The sequence below is a fragment of the Acipenser ruthenus genome, chromosome 8 (genome assembly GCF_902713425.1).
Source record: "Acipenser ruthenus chromosome 8, fAciRut3.2 maternal haplotype, whole genome shotgun sequence".
In the NCBI taxonomy this organism is placed as follows: domain Eukaryota; kingdom Metazoa; phylum Chordata; class Actinopteri; order Acipenseriformes; family Acipenseridae; genus Acipenser; species Acipenser ruthenus.
Genome location: NC_081196.1, coordinates 24898997 through 24921302, shown reverse-complemented (window position 1 = coordinate 24921302; position 22306 = coordinate 24898997). Strand labels below are relative to the sequence as shown.

Sequence of the window (22306 nt, the reverse complement as noted above, 5' to 3'; positions counted from 1 at the left end):
GAACTCATATCGACTAATATACTGGATCCTAACAACAAGTAAATAAGGGTGAGAATGGTAGCCTATTGTAGATTTACTACCAATATTTAAAAAATGTACCAAATATTTTGACTGGATCATTTTTATGTCATTAACCTAAAGTGCTGGTATTTTAGCTCTGTTTGTAGACTACAAGGATCAGATTTGCCGAAGCTATGGTTCTGTAGGAAACGTGTATATATTATGTATGTACGTTTTATATATACTTTGGATGAGACGTGAAACCAAGGTCCTATTTGTAAGTGACTCTGCAGCAGCCATGTTGTTGATGTATGTTTAGTCATTTTGAATAAAAACATCTGCTAAATGACTAAATAATAATAATAATAATAATAATAATAATAATAATAATAATAATAGGGCGGCACGATGGCGTAGTGGTTAGCGCTGCTGCCTCACAGCGCCAGGGTCCTGGGTTCGAATCCGGCCTAGGGTACTGTCTGTGTGGAGTTTGCATGTTCCCCCCGCGTTCGCGTGGGTTTTCTCCGGGTACCCCGGTTTCCTCCCACAGTCCAAAGACGTGCTGTCCAGGTTGATTGGTCACTCTAAATTGCCCTTGGTGTGTGTGTGTGTGTGTGTGTGTGTGTGTGTGTGTGTGGTGCCCTGCGATGGACTGGCGTCCCGTCCAGGGTGTAGTCTCACCTTGCGCGCTGTGTATGCTGGGTTAGGCTCCGGCTCACCGCAACCCTGTAAAGGAGTAAGCGGTTAATGATAATGGATGGATAATAATAATAATAATAATAATAATAATAATAATAATAATAATAATAATAATAGGTTTATAATAAATAGATATGCAGCCAAAAATGGTAAGCAAATACAAGTATAGTACACAGCGCTTTCTTATGGAATGTTTTATTTTTATTTTTTGTATTATTTGTGTTACGCTATGTCTGTTTTTTTTTTATTATTACAAACGAGGCAGGTTGCACTTCCACTGTTCTAACTCAACCTAAAAACTTTGGAAACCCAGTTTAAGAAATCTGTATGATATATGTAGTCATGCAAGGCCAAATTACAACTATTTTGCCTTCTGCAGATCCATCTGAATGATAACCTGGGTAAACTGTCCTGTATCCTGGAAACAGATCACTTTGCTCTTGTGGTTCATGAGCAGATTCAATGTAAGTACACTAACAGATACCAGTTTTTTCCTTAGTCACACCCCAGTGATTGTTTCTACCTAGTTTGAATCAAACCTGCACAGTATTATCCTGTTATGAAAGATGATCTGTAGTAAAAATGCAAATTAAACTAGTATTCTTTTTTAATGTTTAGAGGTTGTTTTGTACTTTTAGAATTGTGCTGTATGTTCTATGCAATGGATGAAGTCTGTTCACAAGATAAGTTGTACTGGAATTTTAACAAGTCCATAACTGTGGTTGAATTCTTACTATTATACTTCAGTGGAAAGATTCCACACATTCTGAGTATGGTTGAGCTAGAGGGATGTAATCCCTGATGTATGCCCTTAGAATCTTTGTAACCGTATCACAAAAAAAATCAAATACGATCACTCCATCAGCTATTAACAAAATGGTGTTTAAAGTAAATTTCAACCTTTTTAATAAGATGTCAATTGAGGAATGGCTAAATCAAAACATCCTGGAAAATACGAGCACCTCTGAGATGTCTACAGTCGCTGTACGTAGTACAGAGAGAAGTACTGTTGGGCAAACTGAAAGACCTTTTCAGTAATAGCATTTTTAATAACTGCTTGATATCTGGAAATATTCAACTAAATTACCAAGGAAAAGACAAATTATTATTATTATTATTATTATTATTATTATTATTATTATTATTATTACAATTGCATAATCTTTTTTCTGACCTTTGTCCTCAGTTTATTTTTAATAACTGTGCACTAATAATAATAATAATAATAATAAATGTTTTTTCAAAATCTTTTGTTCTCTTTTTATTCAAATAAAAATATATAGTTTTAAAAAGGCTTTTTTGTACACTCATTTTATAGAGAAGATCGTTGTTATGAAGGACTATATTTATAGAATGTTCATTTTAGAGTGCGTATGGGAAGGATATGAAAAAAAAAAAAGGAAAACCTAAATAAATTCAATCAATGAAAATGATAGTTAACTGTGCTGTAACATTGAAGTATATCATCAATAAGACCCTCCACATCGGGCATTACCAGGCATTATACAACCGTTTGGTTACCCCAATTTTATATATATATATATATATATATATATATATAGATAATGCCTGGTAATGCCCTCTGTGTCGGGTCTTAATTGCTTACATATACCATTGCTACTATGATATGTAATCTGTAGTAACATTTGATTTATGAAGCAATCATAAAACAATATTTATGTTTAACGCATGAATTTAAATACAGTTGAAAACCAGTAATAATTACTAAGAAAATGCTTTGGGATTGTGGGTCCTTGCATGGAGCTCTGGCTGGAAGTGTTTGCTGTGTGCAGCATGTTCTTAATCAGATTTTACTTACCAGCCATTACCAACCCAAAACACATGGACACGAAGAGCAGGTCATTTCCTAAGCTTTGGCAGAATGCCATGTTTGTCACATTTCAAAATATAAAGAACAGCTTAAGCATTTACTGTCTTAACAAATATGTAGATTGAAATGTCATTCAGCACCTTAGGTGTACAAATATTGAAATGACAAATTTGACCCATAACCGTTAATATCATAAAATAAACAATACTACAAAAAAAACTTTTTTTGGTTAAATATACCTGTTTTTGTTTTGTTATATATATATATATATATATATATATATTCATTTGTCTGTGAAGAGAAAGCAGAGGGAAGCTACTAACTATATATTTTTTTAATGAAACTGGATTTACAAATGTTGTTCAATCTCTTTGTGTAAAACATGACTCTTATATTGTGCCTAGCAGGGATTTATTTAATTTGTAATGATCTACATCATGAAGACACCTGGGCTACGTGAATTGACGCTGGTACATTTAAAAGTAGCTTCAAAAGTCATTTTAAGTTTGTTTGTTTTACATTTCCTTACTGTGTTGATTTTTGAGTCATTTAGAGTGGTTCTTCTTTTGCTCCAATATTGAGTTATTTTCCTCTGAATCTGCCGTTTTATATCTAGCTTTGAACTTTTAGACATAAGCTTTCTTCATTCCATTCAAACAATGTGATAATGTGACCTTTCAACACTCAACCAAGTGAGTAACAGATGGTAGGGGTGGGTATTGGGACTGAGGATCTGTATTGCAATATATTGCAATACTGAAGATAATATTGCGATGTGTATTGTGATACATATTGGAATTCAAGGCAGAATGATGCTGATTAAAGTATTAGAATGTAATATGACAAACTCTCATTTGAAATGCCCAGTAACTAATTTTTTGTTGGATCCTCTGAAGTACGTGCATGTGCTCCCAATTTGAAAAATAGAAAAACAGTGCTGGTTTGAAAGCTATTTAAAATTCTCCAAAAAAAAAAAAAAAAAATTAAATGTAATTTTTATTATAAATAATATCTTAATTTTCATTTGTATATTAGGGCATCCTGTGACTGTGGCCATAAACACAGGTTTAAAGCTGCTTTATATATCGGTCAGTGCAGACCCTGGGTTTGGAATAAACGACTGACCTTGCGTTTAAGATTTAATTACAAAAACATAAATAAGTGCTACACATTTATTTAAAATCAAAAATACAAAAATACTGGGAATTAATGTTTAAACTATTTATTTATGCATCTGCTTTGCTTGTTTTTCTTCTCACAACTTACAGGCTGTGTGGTCCAGTGGTTAAACCAGGAGGTCCCCGGTTCAAATCCCACCTCAGCCACTGACTCATTGTGTGACCCTGAGCAAGTCACTTGACCTCCTTGTGCTCTGTCTTTCGGGCGAGACGCACTTGTAAGTGACTCTGCAGCTGATGCATTGTTCACACACCCTAGTCTCTGTAAGACGCCTTGGATGAAGGCATCTGCTAAATAAACAAATAATAATTAATACAGTACCAGAACCGCTTTTTTTTTTTTTTTTTTTTTTTTAATCTGATGAGATCAAATGCAGTAGTTCCAGAAAATAAAAAAAAAGATATTCAGAATTTAGTGTAAAGTTACATTGTCCAGAACTGTCGGCAGATAGTCTTAAAAAATGTAAAAACAATTAAAATTGCACTGATACAGCTCATAAATTGGTGACGAATAAAAAATAACTTAGCGTTTGTGTGATTCGTAATTTTATTGGATGCAGAGCTCCAGAAAAAAGAGGGGGGAGGGGGAGGGGAGAGAGACATGATATACTATACAGAGCATCATGGTGATTGAAGTTCTGCGCTGGAGAAGACCTCATAATGGAAAGGAATAGAAAAAATGCATGATAAAAATAGTCAAAAAATAACCAAACCACCAAAGACAACATTTACCTGCTAGATGCTTTCAAAACAAGCCAAACTTGGCAGCACTGATCAAGGGGGAGTAGCCTAAAAGTCACACGCATTACCTATTAAATGTTACCTCAAGTTCAATGTACAAATAAAATGTGAATTCATATCATTTGTTATAGAAAAATCTATATTTTAACTGGCGTTCCAGTACTTTAAGAAGTAGCACTACACCACTGTATGTAAGGTTGGTGGTACCACCAGCATATTTTGCTTCAGCCTTGCATAAACAACATACTGTAATGTTTGATGCTATACAGCCATCCTTTTTAGAATTTTTTTTATTAGGAAATGATTCTACACATGTGACTTTGCAGAATTTAAGCAGCTCAAAATCTCTGTGTGCCTTTGCCATATTTTCTTGTGTTAGCACTGCTACTTGCACTACGAGAAGTGATAATCTCTTAAGGTAATGTTATGATTTATTTCTTAGCAGACGCCCTTATCACATTATTTTTACATACAATTACCCATTTATACAGAGCAATCTAGGTAAAGTACCTTGTTCAAGGGTACAGCAGCAGTGCCCCCCACCTGGGATTGAACCCACGACCCTCCGGTCAAGAGTCCAGAGCCCTAACCACTACTCCACACTGCTGCTGTAACAGAGGCAGAAGTGTTAAGGAGACTAGGAGCTCTTAAAATAATAGCCGACATTTTCCAGTAGACGTTTCCCTGAATCCGTTTAACAAAAAATACCGGTATTATAGTTCAAATACTGGTTATTGTATTGCCTGATGAATATCACAATATATTGGTATTACCGCGCACCCCTAGTAGGTGGGGCTGGTAGAGTTGAAAGGTAACATTGCCATACAGGTTGGAATGAGAAAGGCTGTTCAGTGCTGGAAGCTCAAAGCAGTTAAAAGCAGATTTTGAGAAAAAAATATATAAAGACTCCATCTTGGAGCAACAGAATGATTGTAAACACCGTAACAGAGTAAAGTAAAAAAAGAAATGAGTTACATTTATAGCTGCTTATTCTTTAAACCTTCGGTTACTAATAAATAGAGGGCATGGTTTTACCTTGACTGCAGTTCACTGTGCTCGTCTCAAATTCTTGGTTATGAAACCACACTTTATTCAAGTAATATTTTACATTGCTGCAAATTATACAGCCCAGGCATGGAATAAACAGTTATGTGTCTTAAATCTGCTTTTGATTTTTAAGGAATACATTTTTTTAAATATGGTGTTCTTTCATAATCAAATATTTGAGACCAGGGGGTGCATACTAGTTGCACTGCATTCAGGGTTAAACTTACTAAATAGTAAGTAATTATTACTAAAAAGTAAATAATTGTATTCCATTTGTATTCATTTTAAATAGATATTAATCAATCTGAACAATGAGTAATTATAACACAAACAGACTTGTTGAATTCTTTGTCCTTTGAATGTCTTAAGTTTCTTTTAGTATTTCTAAATTGAGCACTATTGAGTGTTTCAATAGCTGGATTTTGTTTATTTGTTGTAATAAATAGCAGTTCATTGTGCAATAAACAACATTGTTTATGTTTTGTTTGAGAATAATTGTATTTCTCAGAGAAGACCCTCCTCTTTTGGCTGTCGTAGCGCTTTATTCTCTGAAGCACGTAGGCAGCCCAAGCTTGGCCTTGAACTAGAACAGGCTGAGCACAGACGCTGTTTTAGTAGCTGCTTTACTTGATGCTACTTCTGTTGAAAATTACATTCTGTGTTCAGGAGATAAAATTGGTTTAATTGAAAGTTTAATTTTTGTACCTAGGATGACTGACATTGCATTTGTGAATTCCAGGTGAGGCTGAACAGTCTAATGTCAGCAAACCAGAAAGGCAACAATATTATTTAAAAGGTATGAGAAAATCACTAAATATAGAAATGTGTCTGATGTAGAGGGTATGGTGGTATGGGGGGTTAGGAAATTGTTTAAGTGGTGTTGAGGACTAACAAAGAAGTTTGTGTTTTTAAAACTTCTATTGTTTGTTGTATTTTGCATGTCCTTACATTTACTTTGGGTAAAACAATATTAAATGTAATTTTAATGTTTTTTTTTTGTTGTTTTTTTTGCTATACATTTATCCTATGTAAAACACACAGGTGTTTGGCCAACCTAAATATGCAACTAAAAGCAGCAGCTCTTTTTGGCTTTTTTTCTGGGTCCTGCATTAGCAAGTATAATTCTGTTAGTTATACTGCAATAAGATAACTTTTTACAGTCATGCAAATACAGTTTATGTTCTTGTTGTGACATGGTAAAAATTGCACTTTTTTATTTAGTTCTAATAAAATCTTTATTTAACGTTTTACAAACACCAATCTAAGAGAATCGAAGAGAAATGTAAGTGAAGCACTCGGTGATAACATATAGATTCGGATGGGGAAATTCTGTCATCAGAATTGTCTTGTACATACTCCACGGTGTTCTGTAAAAAAAGTTCCTAGGAGGTCTAGCCTCTAATTTGCTGACCTATGTATGGCTCACCCAAGTAAAAGTCACCAAAGTACAATACTAACATTAACAGATCTGGAAACAGCGTTGACCTGTTATCAATCAAGAGTACTATGTAGCCCAGTTGGAATGCAATCCATCTTACAAAACTGACCACAATGTTCAAAACTAAAACAAGTAATCTAATTGGTTACTGCACAGGTCTGAAGAAATGCTTGAAAAGAACAAAGGATTAATGGTAGAGTGGTTTAAATTTTTGGATTTCATTTAATGCAGCTTCTGTTGAAATGATGACCCGTTTCCAGCTAGTCATTAATCCACAAGAATTGCTTAAATAGTTATAAAATGTAATTTTAATGTTGCAGAAATTCATGAAAACATAATCTTGCTGCAAATAAATGTAGCCCTGTGAAAGGTGTATCATCCTTTTGTTGTAACTTTAAAAATGTACTTTATACTTCGTATTGTCAAACAATATGCATCTATAAAACTGCTTTTCAGTTTGGTTTGGCTGATCTCATGTGTGTTATACTTGGGGTATAGGGTTTTTTCTTCCTGTTCTTTCTGCACAATCTACTAGTTTACAAATTTGTGGATTGTATTTTTTTTAATTTATTTTTTTTGTTATCTGCATGTAAAATGTATTTGTTAAAATATAACTTAAACCAATTGTACCTAACACAATGTTATGGTATTAATTATGTGAAAGTTGCATGTAACACATGATGAAAGCCAGTTTCTCCTATTTTTAATAATGTCTTGCATGATGTTATGTGCAATTAAGCAGGGGTGTCCAAACCCTCTGGCCAGCAACTTTGCAGCCAGTATCAGTCACTGGCAAATGGTCTAACTTTCTTCTTCCTTTTAAGGCTTAATTACTTTTCATCTGAATCATTCTTAATAAAAAAGAAAAATACATTCATTGCGCAATTACACTTTATGTAATTTCCAATCTGTTCAGTAAACACACAGATGAACTATAAAAACTGATTGGTCCAGTAAGATAAGGTACCAGCTCTCCAGTTCTCTGTTGCCTGAAACTAAAAGTTGAATAACTCCTCTGCATGATGCTAACAAATTAATGTTAATTAATCTGCCTTATACTAACAAATCTTTAGGAGCAATTTATGTACCTGTTTTGTGAAAAATACCTGCTGAAAATATTACTGTGTAGAGCTGCAGTGCCCCATATGGTTTTTGAATATTTGAAAAATGCATAATCTTATATGATCCCATGATGAACGTCAGATTTGTAGGTGTTTTTTGTTCAAGCAGCAGTAGAATTCGATTCATCAGAATCCCAGCGTTTGATAACGGGGGGGGGGGGGGGGCAAGTTTTGTTTTGCTTATTTGAACAATAGATAACATTCATAACTGCAAAGAAGGCTAAACTATGAAAGAATGTGTAGTGAAATTTAACACGCTTCTGGGTATACTGTGTCTTTTTTAAAATACACAATTTAGCACGCTCTTAAAATATATATTATACAGTCCTACTAATTACTAAAGGTTAGTTTTTGACATCTGTAACAGGGTGATGTGTTAAGAACATAAAGTTTACAAACGAGAGGAGGCCATTCAGCCCATCTTGCTCGTTTGGTCATTGTGACGGTCCTGGCTGAGCAGCCTTCACAGGCACCGTCTTGCAGTCGAGGGTTTCCGTGCAGTAGTTCCTGCAGAGCGGACTCTCTCCTCCTTGATGTAAATAAACACACTTTTGCACAGCGGCCATCTGTGAGCCTCGAACTGTGGCGCAGACACTTTTTTTTTTTTTTTTTTTTTTTAAACAGCGCAGCATCCCAGGGCACGCCCCCCAGCCAAACACTTGCGCAGGAACCAGCAACAGGGCTCCCTGTCACAACATCATATTATCTTTCAGCACTACAGAGCTGTGTACAGGTCTAGGAAAGATAACCCCACTGCGATAACCCCAAGTGCGATTTCCGAAGCATTTACACTCATGGGTGAAAGTGTTTTGTAGACGGAATTCTATCAAAATGGCCTCTCCCAGGTCCATTCCTATGATTAGTGTAGAAATGCCGGAAAAATCTTTTTGTGACCTTTTTTAGTATATTTTTCTCCTGTTGAACTGTAACTTGATTGAGAGCATGGGCACCTAACCCGTAGACCACAGGGGAAGCAAAATATATATTTTGCTCTACTTTTTTGTTATGGTTTTGCCTTTTTTTATTTAATTTTTTAATTTTATTTAGTAGTTGACAATTGTTTTTTTATCATTTTCTCCCCAATTTGGAATAGCCAATTATTTTTAGGCTCAGCTCACCGCTACCACCCACACGCTGACTCGGGAGCGGCGAAGACTAACACACGCTGTCCTCCGACGTGTGTGCCGTCAGCCAACAATAGTGAGGGTGTGTAAAATTTAAGAATGAATGTACTGCTAGTAATAGTAGTGAACGATGGCTAAGAGCGTAAAACCGTTTTTTTGTTTATGTGAGTGAAAAGGAGTTTTATAGTAGTCTAGATGTAATTTCACTGGTTGCCTACGAGGGCTTGAGAGGAGGCGAAATTGGGAGTGAGATATTAAGAATGAGACAAGATGAGAGGATTTCTCCGGTTGCTCAGGAGGCTTGAGAGGGGTGAGACATTTGAGAGTTCAAGAGTGAGACGAGTTTGAGGGATGGCGAGATTGAGGGCTGGAGTTTGGGAATGGTGCTTAGTAACATTGAGGTTAGATACTGATAGCAGGACAAGATAGGGGGGCAAAGAGTTTTCCCTTCTCGTCGGGTCAGGCAGCATCCTCTGGCTGCTGGGCGACGTAAAAGTGAGAGAGAGAGAGCAAAGTTTAGACATATAACATACAACAAACTGACTCTCGCTCCCGACGGGTCAGGCAGCATCCTCTGGCTGCTGGGCGTTTAGTGGAGCAAGAGACAGGAAGGGGACGAACAGGACAAAAGGACAGATCCTTCGCAACTCAGTGCAGCATCCTCAGGTAGCTAAGCTGGCAGCTGGGCGGCGTGGAGAGCTTAGGAAAAAGTGTCTCGGGTCCGTTTAGGAGAGACGAAAACAGAGAAACCCCCCCCCCCCCCCCCCCCTCCCCTCGGTCGGGGCCTGCTCGGCAGGTGGAGGCACGGCCTACTGCATGAGGGGGCTGAAATGGTCCTGGACCTGAAATAGAAGAGAGGAGATGGGACAGCAAGGTTGAGCCCTGGAAGGCTTAGCGCATAAGCAGCAGAGAATAGGATGTGGCCGGGGGTCCCCTCAGGCCGGCGAGGAACAGCCGGGCGGCAGTGGTTGAGACGAGAGGCCGACCCGGACAGCCGGGGGAGTGAGACTCGCTTCCCCCCAAAAGAGGACCCCCGGCTCCCCGCAAGAACCACACCGTGGGATAGAAAAGAGATCGCAGAGCCGCACACATAGACAAAAGCTAGAAGAAAAGAGAAAAGTAGACAACCTATGCCTATAAGCCGTCCGCACTGTGGAGAGGAAAAACTCCCCTGCAGGGAGGAAACCTCTGGTGGGCCTGGCGGAGAGGGCGCCCCCCACTCCGGGCAAGCTAACGAGTGCTTGGTGAGCTGTGGCGATGTCTGCAGAGGATGATCTAATATAAAGTTCACAGCTGAAGAGATCCAGCGCCCCATAGACTTAATCAAGTGTTGATTGATTCCTGCCCTGGCCGCGGAGGCAGCTGCTCCGATCCAGAATGAATGGGGGGAGAAATAGTTAGAAGAAAGTCCGATCCGTGACAAGAGGGAGCATAAACGGGATGAGGGGGGGGCTCTTGAGGATCTCTCTGAGTGTCAACAAACTGATGGGATGGATAGGAGTGTTGAAGAAGGGACGGAGATGAGGCGGCAGAAATACTGAATTCCGGAGATGTAGGCTTTAACGGTAGTGGGGGCTAAGGGAAGAGAATCCCTTGCATGGGCGATGGAAGCTAGAATCCGTTGCTCATTGAATCAGAATGGGATGTATTTGTTTTGAGTGCAGAAAGTTGTAAATGTTTTTCATCCAGTGGTAAATGAAGATTTGGTCGCTGGGACTAAGAGTGTGGCCATGTAGTGATGAGCAGATTGCAGAAGGTTGGAGAGTGTTGTATTTAGTTGAACGGCAGATGTTGGTGTTGCAGAGTTTGATGAGGGCTGAGGTGGCAGCTGGACCTGAACAAATATATGAAATCGACTGCCGAGGTGTTTTTAAAAACGAAGGCAGAGAGATGAGATGCCAACCATCCTGTGTTAGTTAATACGGGATTGATCAGCGGTTTGCTACCATCTTGTCTGTTTAGAATGGAAAAGGTGAACTCATAAATCAGAGATTTGGGTTTCACAACTCCAGTCATTCTCCAAATAGTGGAACTCCTTAATTCATAAATCAAACAGATTTCCAGTCTTGTACCATATATTAAAGCTTGTAGTATTTGAGAGGATGAGCGGACATATGACTAAATTGCTGAGGAAGTCAAGCTCTCCATGTATATATATATTTTAGATCCAGGTATTGGAGGAAAGCTGGAGCGTTGGAAGCTCTAGAGGAGAGCAGTTGCAGATTTAAACAGTAAACTAAAGCAACTTTTGCATGCTGCAATAGAAGCAGATCTGAAGAGGGAGCTGAGATTTGCTGTAATGAGGAGATATTAACAGTAGAGGCAAGATCTGCTGAACGGGCAGAGATCTGAGGGAGTAAACGATGGAATGCTGTCAGTAGTCTGCAGTGGCCTGCTGTAGAGAGCAGAGAGCTGCTGAATGCGGTGAAAATTGGTATTTGAGAGTTAAGGCGTTTTTAGATGATGTCGGCGATGGGGCTGCCTTTGGCAGAAATGAAGAATGCATAGATCTGAGGCCACTGCAGAACCTGAGAGGATGGGAATGTGTTGCTCGGAGGCTGCTACAAAACCTATTGATTTGATCAGGAGCAGTCTAAGAGTGTATTGTCTATTGAGGGATAGGAGGACGCTTGACTGAAATGTTGATAATCGTAGCACATAGTTTTCGTATGTGACTGGTAGCTCAAATTGAATGAAATGGACTTTGAAAGTTATATTAAGTGTCTTGATGAAGTTGGGGGCAAATGAGGAAGTGCAAATCCGGGAACAAGAAGGTTGCAGGAATGGCCTGATGCAGGGAAGCTGTAAGTTAATGTGACGGTGGATTCTTAACATCTCAGAAAGCTGATAAGCATGGCTTCATGACAAGGTCCTCAAGGGGAGGGGTTTGGATTTGAAAAATTCAAGTTAATATATGTAGCAAAAGAGGTTGAGGCAGGGGGGTACTGAGAATCCCTCAGAAAGACAACAAACTGCAGGAATTGATAGAAAGTTTGGAGTGTGCGAGATTCGCAGCGATAGCAAATCATCTTAAATTATGTAGAGCTTGTGGTGTTATGCTGCCATCTAGAGGTTTTGATTGGAATTAAAACTATTGGCTTCAGTGAAGCAGGGTAGCATATATTTGGTTATTGCGATTAAAATCCTTGTCTATGTATTAAGCATTTGCTTTAGAACAGTTAGTGATGATATAGGTAAGTTAACGTAGGTCTAGAAGAGGAGCCTGCAGTATTTAGATGTCACAATTCGGCGAGTTGAAGCTCTTATGTTGCAAAAGCGCAGCAGCAGGAGTCAGAAGATTGCAGTCGTGAGGCACAGGCTCGCATTGCCTGTTAAAGCTGCCTGGTCGCCGTAGCAACTTACCACTCCCAGTAGTCACTCGCTGAGGCGTTGCTGTGGTAACCATGGTCTGTGAGGCACCGGTGTGAAAGAGTTGCAGTACAGCGGTGACGTTGGAACAGTCTTTCTGATGAAAACGCAGACCAAGTTGAGAATGACGCTGCGCTTTGAACGGCGCAGACTGAGCAGGTAGGAAAATAGCTGATACTATCTTGCGAGCGCAGAGCAGAGAAACGGCTTGCAGTGAAAGAAACGAAAAAAAATACAAACACAGACAAGGAAGCGGAAATAGTGCTGGGTTAAAGTAGAAAAAGAGAGCGAGATAGACAGGAGGGGCAGCCAATAACACGTGGAGCAGCGCTGGCCATGCCCTAATAATTGACGAGGCGAGCGCTGCATTGTGTGATTGGCTGGAAATACTAAATGAGGCTGAACTGGGAACAGCTTCCACCAGGAAGAGATCGTGGACGCTACCGAGCAGGATGCCACAGAGGGAAGGTAAGACAGGCTAAAGAAAAGGATATCGGATAAGAAAAAGCAGCGCAAAGCGGGGGAGAGCCCTCTACCGCATCCCCCGAATTACGCATAAAGGCTAACATTTCACGGTATGAACTAATTTGAAACGGGAGGGAGATTTGAGTTTTAAAATACATACATTTTGCTAATTCAAATGTTCAGATCTTGCTCGTTTGGTTGAAGCGTATCTACAGAGCATAGCAGACTGTGTCATGACAAATTGAATCCCTCCCCCCTTGCAAAATTTTGCCCCACCTGTAGTTGTAAACAAGTCGCATGATGATTTAGTCGGGAGGGTAGCTGATACTTGACTGCTATTCTGTCTGCTCTATTATTATTATTATTATTATTATTATTATTATTAGTAGTAGTAGTAGTAGTAGTAGTAGTAGTATTATTAATATTATTATTATTATTATAGGTGATTTTAAGAATAACTAACTATTTTTGATAATTATGGGGGCCGAGGAGCAATTTGAGTGTTTTTATTGACATATAATATGTGTCATTAAGTTTTAATTAAGTACCCCGTGCGGGTAGAAATGTGCAGGTCTCGGCTTGTCCGGCTATTTTTCTCTTGGTCCGTCAGCATTTTTGCTAATTAAAAAAAAATGCATATTTCTATAATGATAATTCCTGATATGTAAGCTATTAGGGGTACAGTGCCTAATTGATTTATTAATAATTGTAATATTTGGTCAGATGTATAGGCTATATAGTACTGCTTGCACATTTAGTAATACAAATTCTATTACATGTAAAATATAGGTAAGGATGCTGTGTAGGCTACATAAGAATATAGTGATGTGCAATATTAATGCTGTGTAATGTGCCAAAAAAAAAAAAAAATATCACTGAACTTTAAAAGGCTAAGCAACTATTACAATACAATAAGACTTGAAATATTATAACATCAAAAAGAAAACTGTCGTCTAACCAATATTGCAGAAAAACACTAATATCCTTATGATCGTGAATGCAGTGTTTTAATTTGTTCTTGCGAGTGAATGTCCATGCAGCTTTACACTTGTTTATGACTCAAAATGCCAATGCTTGGTCGTCATCAATGCAGAACTAGAACACAATCCTGCACTAGATGAAAACTTGACCCAAATTTATACTCAAAACAGGTGCATCAGCAAATCAGAAATGGAAGAGCTTGCTGATGTGATAAAATTGGAACCAAAAAATCCACACCTGTTAAACTTCATTGTGCAACACAGAGGCAAACATCTTACTTTAAAAGACCTGCAGAATCTGAAAGCTTGTTGCAAACGTATGCAACTGCTACAAAGTGGTGAAGATCACCTTATTAATGCATAGAAACTCTTTGAAAATGAAGATGGAAGGTGTCCATTACACATAAATGAAAATGGTGACTTGCAATTTTTACTTGTGCAGACACAATCGATGAAAATTTTATATGATACATTTCCAGAAGTGATTCATGTAGATTCTTTTGTATTTGTAAGGAGTGAGTCCAAAGAAAACATTAATCTACAAATGGGCACCTTTTAAAGAATTTGCCGGACAGCAGGAACCACAGACCTTTATTACAGACAAAGACATTACTGAGATGTTCTGTTAACAGCATTTCACACAAAACAGGAAAAGTGCTGTCTAAGCAGGACAAATACAGGAAAGCTGTTGTAACAACAAATGAGCTTGCTGCTTGAGTTGTAAGACAATGAATTGAAGAATTCACAAAATGACCGTACTTCACAGTATATGCAGTGCATGGAGAAGCAGGCATGGGGTGAAGGAGCTAATTGGAGAGCAGCTGAAAGAGGACCCTTCTGAGACACCAAATGTGGATTTGCCATATATAACCTTGAATGCATCTCACATGGAAGAAATACCCATCATGAAGAAACAGAAGCAAAAGTAAAAGTGTCTGCTGTCACCTCGGAACACAACAAAATACTAAGCAATGAATCCCTTGTCTTTCCATCAGAAATAGGCTTGTTGAAATAGTGAGCCAGCAGTGAACCTGAAATAACAGACCACCTCACACAAAAAACACAGAAATTGTAATTTGCCTTGCATCAGATCCTGCAAACACCATGTTTGCTAGTGAGAATGTAACAGATCAAAGCACTTGAAGTGAAGAAAATCAAAGCAGTAGTGTTGCAGTTCAGGCTGCTTCCCAGACAGCAAAAGTAAAGCACCTACCTTGGAAATCAGAATCTGTACTGTGAAGCGCCATTTACTAGACAAGCATGTGCTTAAATGATCTGAAAGGTCAAATTAAATTAAGAACAGTTAAATCAAATGGAAAACCAAAAGGAATGGCTAAGTGTTTTTCAACATTTCCAAAGTACAGAAAGAAAGAAAAAAAGAAACATTCAGCATGTGATTTAGATGCTTAAACATCTAGAAGTAGATTGGAGTAAAATAGAGAAAACATCCACAGAAAAAGGATGGCTGTTTTTTAAAAATGTAGTACTAGAGGCACAAAACAATTACATCCCAAAAGTAGACAAATCTAAATCTAAAACAAAATGGCCAAAATGGTTTAATAGATTAAAAAAAATATTCAGCAAAAAAAGGCACTTTTACAGAGCATTTAAAAGGGACCAAAAACAAAGTACACAGAAAGAGTACACACAAAGGGCCAAGAGAGAGATAGAAATCAGTATTGCTAAGGGGGCTAAAACCAATTCCTAAATGTTTTTCCAATATTATAACAGCAAGAGAACATTCAAAGAGGAGGTTGAATGTCTAAGAGACACAAATGGCAAAATCATAGACAAAGAAAAAAAAAATAGCAAATATATTAAATGATTACTTTTCACAAGTTTTTACAAAGGAGGACATGGACAACATGCCCCACATGTCCACCTGTTCCTATCCAGATTTAAATAACTTTAGCATAACAGAGGCAGAAGTGTTAAAGGGACTAGGAGCTCTTAAAATAAACAAATCCCCTGGGCCAGATGAGATCCTCCCAATAGTACTCAAAGAAATGAAAGAAGTTATTTAGGATCTTGACTGCTGAAACCTCGTGACACACAAGCACGATTCTTGTTCTGGTTTACATAGGTTTTTACAGCTATTTGTATCGTGAGAAAGCGATTGACCCTTCCCTTAAAGTCGCGCTGACCAAAAGACATTCTTTTGCTGTTTCACGATGTATTCGCGTGACAACGTCACACAGTCATGACTGTAGAGTCGATTTTCACGTGGATGTAAACCCAGCCAATGAATTTCATTTGCCATGTTTCTGCCCAGTTCCCTATCAAGTACGAAATGTAACCATTACCTAATGGGTATTTAAAGTAAAGACTGTGATAACCTGAATAAGATGTATATCAAAGCTGCACGTAGTGCCTGTGACGCAGTCAAGCCCGCCCCCAAGGGCAAAAAGACATTGTCATCGTTGTTCCTTTCACCGACCTGAAAGCGAGAGAGATCTACGAACAGATGAGTACATTTACTTATCTGATTTTGTTGTTTCGCTCATGTAATTACACTTTATTGTGATTATTATACGTGCTTAAAGTAATTACTACTTGCGTGTATTGTGCACTCAGCAATGGTTTTCGTTAGTCCTTCAGCGGCCTTGTGCTCTGTGTGAATCCAGCAGCTCCGTCGCCCCTTCCCCGGATCGAACCACCTTAAGTTGGCTACTTGTGTTCTCTCTCAGGCTGCTAGCTTCAGTTGAAGTTTAAAAATAAAAAATTTGTTTTTTGCTACAAAAATTATATTAAATTAATGGTAATTAAATTGTTACTGTGTTATGTGAGAAAAATAGTTTCTCTGTGTATTTTTTCAGTTTTTTTCACTGAAATAGTAACTCATCTGTCCTGTGTTAGACCGAGGTGCTCGCTTCGGGTTAAGCTGCTTGCCCACAGTGTCTTGTGCCACATTAGTTCTGCAGTGTGAAGACTGTTAGGATGGGCATCCCTATAAATTGCTCCTGTGGTAACTGTAGGTCCCAGACCTGCTTCCGTTCCCGCCGGTACTTGTACAGTGAACAAGGTTACACTTTGCCGATTCACTAGCAGTCGCTGGGCTCAGCTCTGCTTCGGGTCTGACTGTTCACAGTCTTTCCCGCAGTGTTTTGTTGCCACTCTGGTTTCTGGTTGCAGTGCCATTGCAAAGGCTGTCAGGGCTCTGACAGCGGGCTTCCTCAAGTCTTAGGGCTGTGTTGGCTAGGCCAGAAGCTATGTAGGTGGGCATCCCTATACAGTGCCTTGCATAAGTATTCACCCCCCTTGGACTTTTCCACATTTTGTAGTGTTACAACCTGGAATTAAAATTGATTTAATTGGGATTTTTACCATTTGATTTACACAACATACTTAACACTTTGAAGGTGCAAAATATTTTTTATTGTGACACAAAAATTAATTAACCCTTTGCGGTCCTATGTCAGACCTGGTCCGACATTGCAATTATTCCTATCAGGCCCTGTCCGACATCATCAAAAAAATGCAAAAAACGGGTTTCTAATCGTTTTTTCTCCGGAAAAAGCCGAGAGAACCATTCAATGGCCGAGTGGGAGCGACAGGAGCCGAGACAAGTCGAAAAAAAAAAAAAGGGCGTATCTCATGATTAGTCATACTTGCCCCTGGCATCAGATAACGGGGCGGTCATAAGGAAACAAGCTGGCTGATACTGCATCAGCGCACAGAGAACATCACGGACACTTGCAGAGCTTTTTTGAGATGTTATAGTAATAAAATAATGACTTGGATCGCATTATTGAGGAGTTTGGTGATAAAATGTGTGATCAGGAGATGATTGATCGGTATGTACTACTATTATTATTATTATTATTATTATTATTATTATTTATTTATTACATAGGTGAAAGCTATAGTGAACGAAAGGGTGGGGCGGGGCTGGAGATGCCTAGTGAGTGCTTTGTTGATATGCAGGGCCTTTTAAACCCATTTGACTGTGGAAAACAAATACTTTTAAACCGCGCATCTAAAATTAACTGCGTGTGTGAAAATAAATTGGACCTGACGTGCCTGACACGCACTTAATAAATGGACTGCAAAGGGTTAAACAAAAAAAAAAGACATTTGTTGGTTGCATAAGTATTCACCCCCCTGAGTCAATACTTGGTAGAAGCACCTTTGGCAGCAATTACAGCTGTGAGTCTTTTTGGGTAAGTCTCTACCAGCTTTGCACATCTGGATCCTGCAATTTTTGCACATTCTTCTTGGCAAAATTGCTCAAGCTCTGTCAAGTTGGATGGGGACCGTTGGTGAACAGCAATTTTCATGTCTTGCCACAGATTCTCAATCAGATTGAGGTCTGGGCTTTGACTGGGCCATTCTAAGACATTCAGGTTCTTGTTTTTAAACCACTCCAGTGTAGCTTTGGCTGTGTGTTTAGGGCCATTGTCCTGCTGGAAGGTGAACCTCCGCCCGATTCCCAGGTGTCTTGCAGACTGAAACAGGTTTTCCTCTAGAATTTCCCTGTATTTGGCTCCATCCATCTTGCCCTCAATCCTGACCAGTTTCCCAGTCCCTGCCAATGAAAAGCATCCCCATAACATGATGCTGCCACCACCATGCTTCACCGTGGGGATGGTGTTCTCAGGGTGATGAGCAGTGTTTGCTTTGCGCCACACATAGCGTTTTGCGCTAAGGCCAAAAAGTTCAATTTTGGTCTCATCAGACCAGCTGTGTCTCCCACATGCCTTTTGGCAAAATCCAAATTGGGATTTTTTCAGCAATGGCTTTCTTCTCGCCCATAAAGCCCAGCTTTGTGGAGCGTCCGGGTTACAGTTGTCCCATGGACGGTTTCTCCCATCTCAGCTGTGGATCTCTCCAGCTCCTTCAGAGTTACCATTGGCCTCTTGGTTGCTTCTCTGACTAATGCCCTCCTTACCTGGTCACTGAGTGTTGGTGGACGGCCTTCTCTAGGCAGAGTCGCGGTTGTGCCATATTCTTTCCATTTTTTGATAATGGATTTAACGGGGCACCAGGGGATGTTCAAAGTTTGGAATATTTTTTTATAACCCAACCCTGATTGGTGCTTCTCCAGAACTTTATCCCTGACTTGTTTTGATAGCTCCTTGGTCTTCATGATGCTGTTTGTTTAGATATGCTCTCTAACAAACTCTGGGGCCTTCCAGAAACAGGTGTATTTAATCTGAGATCATGTGACACTTTAATTGCACACAGGTGGACTCCATTCAACTAATTATGTGACTTCTGAAGGCAATTGGTTGCACCAGAGCTTATTTAGAGGTGTCACAGCAAAGGGGGTGAATACTTATGCAATCAAGACTTTTCAGTTTTTTATTTGTAAATAATTTTCAAAAATATGTAGATTTTTTTTTCCCCCACTTCGACATTATGGACTATTTTGTGCAGATCAGTGACAACAAATCCTAATTAAATCCATTTTAATTCCAGGTTGTTTTCCACAAAATGTGGAAAAGTCCAAGGGGGGTGAATACTTATGCAAGGCACTGTATATTGCTTCTTCGGTAACTGTAGGTCGCAGTTACCACGGCAAAAAAATAAAATAAAATCTTAACACGCAAAATAAGAGAACATTCCTTTAATAAAGGTAAACAATCTTGACTCTAGGTCAAACGGTGCAGGTGCAGTAAACATAATTTCCATATTATCACTTAAGAAAATGTTTTGTGTAGGACTATGATTGACTGGCCCTTTTAATAGTTCTGCTTGTTTTTGGTAGTGAAATAAAGAGGATGAAGTTAAACTACAAAGTGGATGAATTTGAGATTTTTATTAAGTGATTCAGGTGAGTGCTCTGTACATTATTGACGGAGAAACGTTCTCAATTTATTTTACTGTTATTATATTTGTACGTATAACTGTGACTACAGGGGTTTCAGGTAAGTACCACATGTGGAATAAATCAGCACAAACTGGGGATTCAGAAAATAAAAAGTAAATTGTTTGATTTGATATCCAATAAATTTAGTAAAGAAACATAGGGCAGCAGTGTGGAGTAGTGGTTAGGGCTCTGGACTCTTGACCGGAGGGTCGTGGGTTCAATCCCAGGTGGGGGACACTGCTGCTGTACCCTTGAGCGTGAGCAGACGTATGTGAGGTGAGCTCCTGCTAAAAGTTCACAAAACAGTGTTTTCATCTTTTTATTTTCAAAATCTTTTTATTTTCTCTTATTTCTAAAGCAGCAGGGCACCTTTTTTGTTGATAAAAACTTTTATTTAGTGTTTTAAAAACACATTTTATTTCTATTTTTCCTTTGGTCTCCTACACTTGCTTTGTTTGCAAGTGTAGGAGGGCAGCCATTTTGGCTTGTTTTTTCTTTTGTTTGTTTTGTTCTTTTAATTTTTAATTCATTTAAACTAGTTTCTTTGCTTTTTAATTTTTTATTAAAGAGCACTTTCTTTAGTTTATTTTAAAATCATTTAAAATCATTACACTGTTTTAGTTTTTGTTTTAAAAATACTTTTGTTTTAATCCCCTGCTTCTGCCGTGTGCAGAGTGGGGGAAGGGCAGGCAAGGAGCACAGGCCATGTGCTCCTTTGTTTGCCCTTAGTTTGTTTTTTCATTCTTTTAAGTTTAAAACTATTGTTTAGTTTTAAACTTTGATTTATTTTTGTGTTTTTCTTTTACCCCTGTACTATTGGAGTGCAGGGGTGTGTGATTTTGTATTTGTTTGTTTATTTAAAAAACAAACACATACGTTTGTTTATTAAAAAAAAAAAAAAAACCTTTGTGTTTTTGGTTGTTTTATTTTTATTTGTGTGTGTGTGTGCCCCTGCACTATTGGAGTACAGGGGTGGGTGTGTGAATTTTTATTTTTGTTGTTTTAAAATTAAATAAATAATTTTTGTTTGTTTGTTTTATTTTTTGTTTATTTAATTATTATTTAAAAAAAAAAAAAAAAAACTTTGTGCCCCTGCACTATTGGAGTGCAGGGATGTGCAATTGTGTTTGTTTTTATTTTGATTTATTGTTTGTTTGTTTTTTACATAAATAAATACAATTTAAATAATGAGTGGGCAAGCTCCACAGGCCCCAAAAAAATGGGCACAGGTGGCTGCAGGGGAGGCTGCAGCCCCCTTTAAAAATATGACGAGGAGGCACGGGGTCAGGTGCCTCCTCCGAGATACCCTCTCGATAGAGGCCATGGTGAAAGCCATGGCCAAGGTGGTCGGGCCATCGACCATCGTGGCGGCCTCAAAGATGTACGGCAAGGCCGTCTTCTTTTTAAAATCTGAGGCCGCCACGCACACCGCTATCGAGAGGGGTCTCGCGGTTGGGGGGATATATATCCCCATTGAACCCTTGGAGGGGTTGGGCAGCAGGGTCGTCCTCTCTAACGTCCCGCCATTCTTGAAGGACGACCTCCTGAAGCCCCATCTTCAGGCCCTAGGGGAGTTAAAAACGGGCATCCACCCCATCCCCCTAGGGTGCAAGGACCAACCCCTCCGCCACGTGCTGTCCTTCCGACGCCAGGTGACCATCCACCTGGCGGGGAGGGACGCCGTGGAGGGCAGTTTTGTGGTCCCCTTTCAGGGGACCAACTATGTAATCTTTTATTCCTCGGAGGAGGTGCGGTGTTATCACTGCAAGGAGCTGGGGCACCAGAAAAAGAGGTGCCCCAAGCTCCAGCAGGGCGCAAAACCACCTGCGCCCGCACCGCGCCCCTCCGAGTCCACCTCGCCCCCGGGGCCCTCAAAAAGGCCCACAGAGGGGGGCAAAAAGGCACCCACCCCCCTCCCAGGAACATCTGAGGGGGGAAAGGGAGAGAAAGCCCCCGAGGTGGCCGGACCCTCCGCGCCTCATGAAAGCACGCGGGGGGAGAAGGCCGCCGAATGGACCGCGGTCGCCCGCCGCAAGAAGAAGGTGGCGGCCAGGTCCAACGGGGAGGCCAAGCGGGGGGAGATGAAGCCCACCGCCGCACCATCTGGCGGTGGGTCAGGGGGAGTCCCAGAGAAAGGGACTCCCTCGACGGCACCCCCCGCGAGGCAGGGCGGCAAAGCCGCCCGTAAAACCAAACACCTCCTCCCCACAGAGGATGAGGAGAGAAGCGCTGTCGGAGGTGGGCTCCCCGTCGCTGTGGCAGGGCAGGGGACAGCCTCCGGCGGCCTCAGGGGGAAGAGGAAGGCGCAGGCGCGCCTTCCCACGTGTGCACTTAAATGCACACGTCTAGGCCTCCTGGTGAGGGTCCCTGGGGGGGCGATAGAGGGCCCCCAGAAACGAAAGCGACCGCCTCGGCATCCCCCCTCTACCGGCAATGAGGGCCCCGGCCCTCGTAATGCCACAGAGGGGGAGAAGGATCCATCCTCCGGGGCGGTCCGGGGCTCC

The 22306-nt window shown here is 39.9% G+C and overlaps 1 protein-coding gene across 5 annotated transcripts in view; it reads left to right on the top strand.

Moving 5' to 3' along the window:
* LOC117406668 (cystathionine beta-synthase-like protein) overlaps positions 1-22306 on the top strand; it is a 94711-nt gene that overhangs the window by 61082 nt on the left and 11323 nt on the right. For 2 of the 5 annotated variants that reach the window (XM_034010879.3, XM_034010882.3), the window contains exons 15-16: positions 1079-1163; positions 6236-6292. The exons of 1 other annotated variant lie outside the window; for it this stretch is intronic. In XM_034010879.3, the coding sequence (XP_033866770.2) occupies positions 1079-1163; positions 6236-6292 (142 nt within the window). Of the gene's footprint in view, positions 1-1078; positions 1164-3798; positions 3951-6235; positions 6293-22306 lie in introns of those variants that run through there. 2 more of the 5 variants (XM_059028752.1, XM_034010881.3) reach the window with 2 other exon arrangements.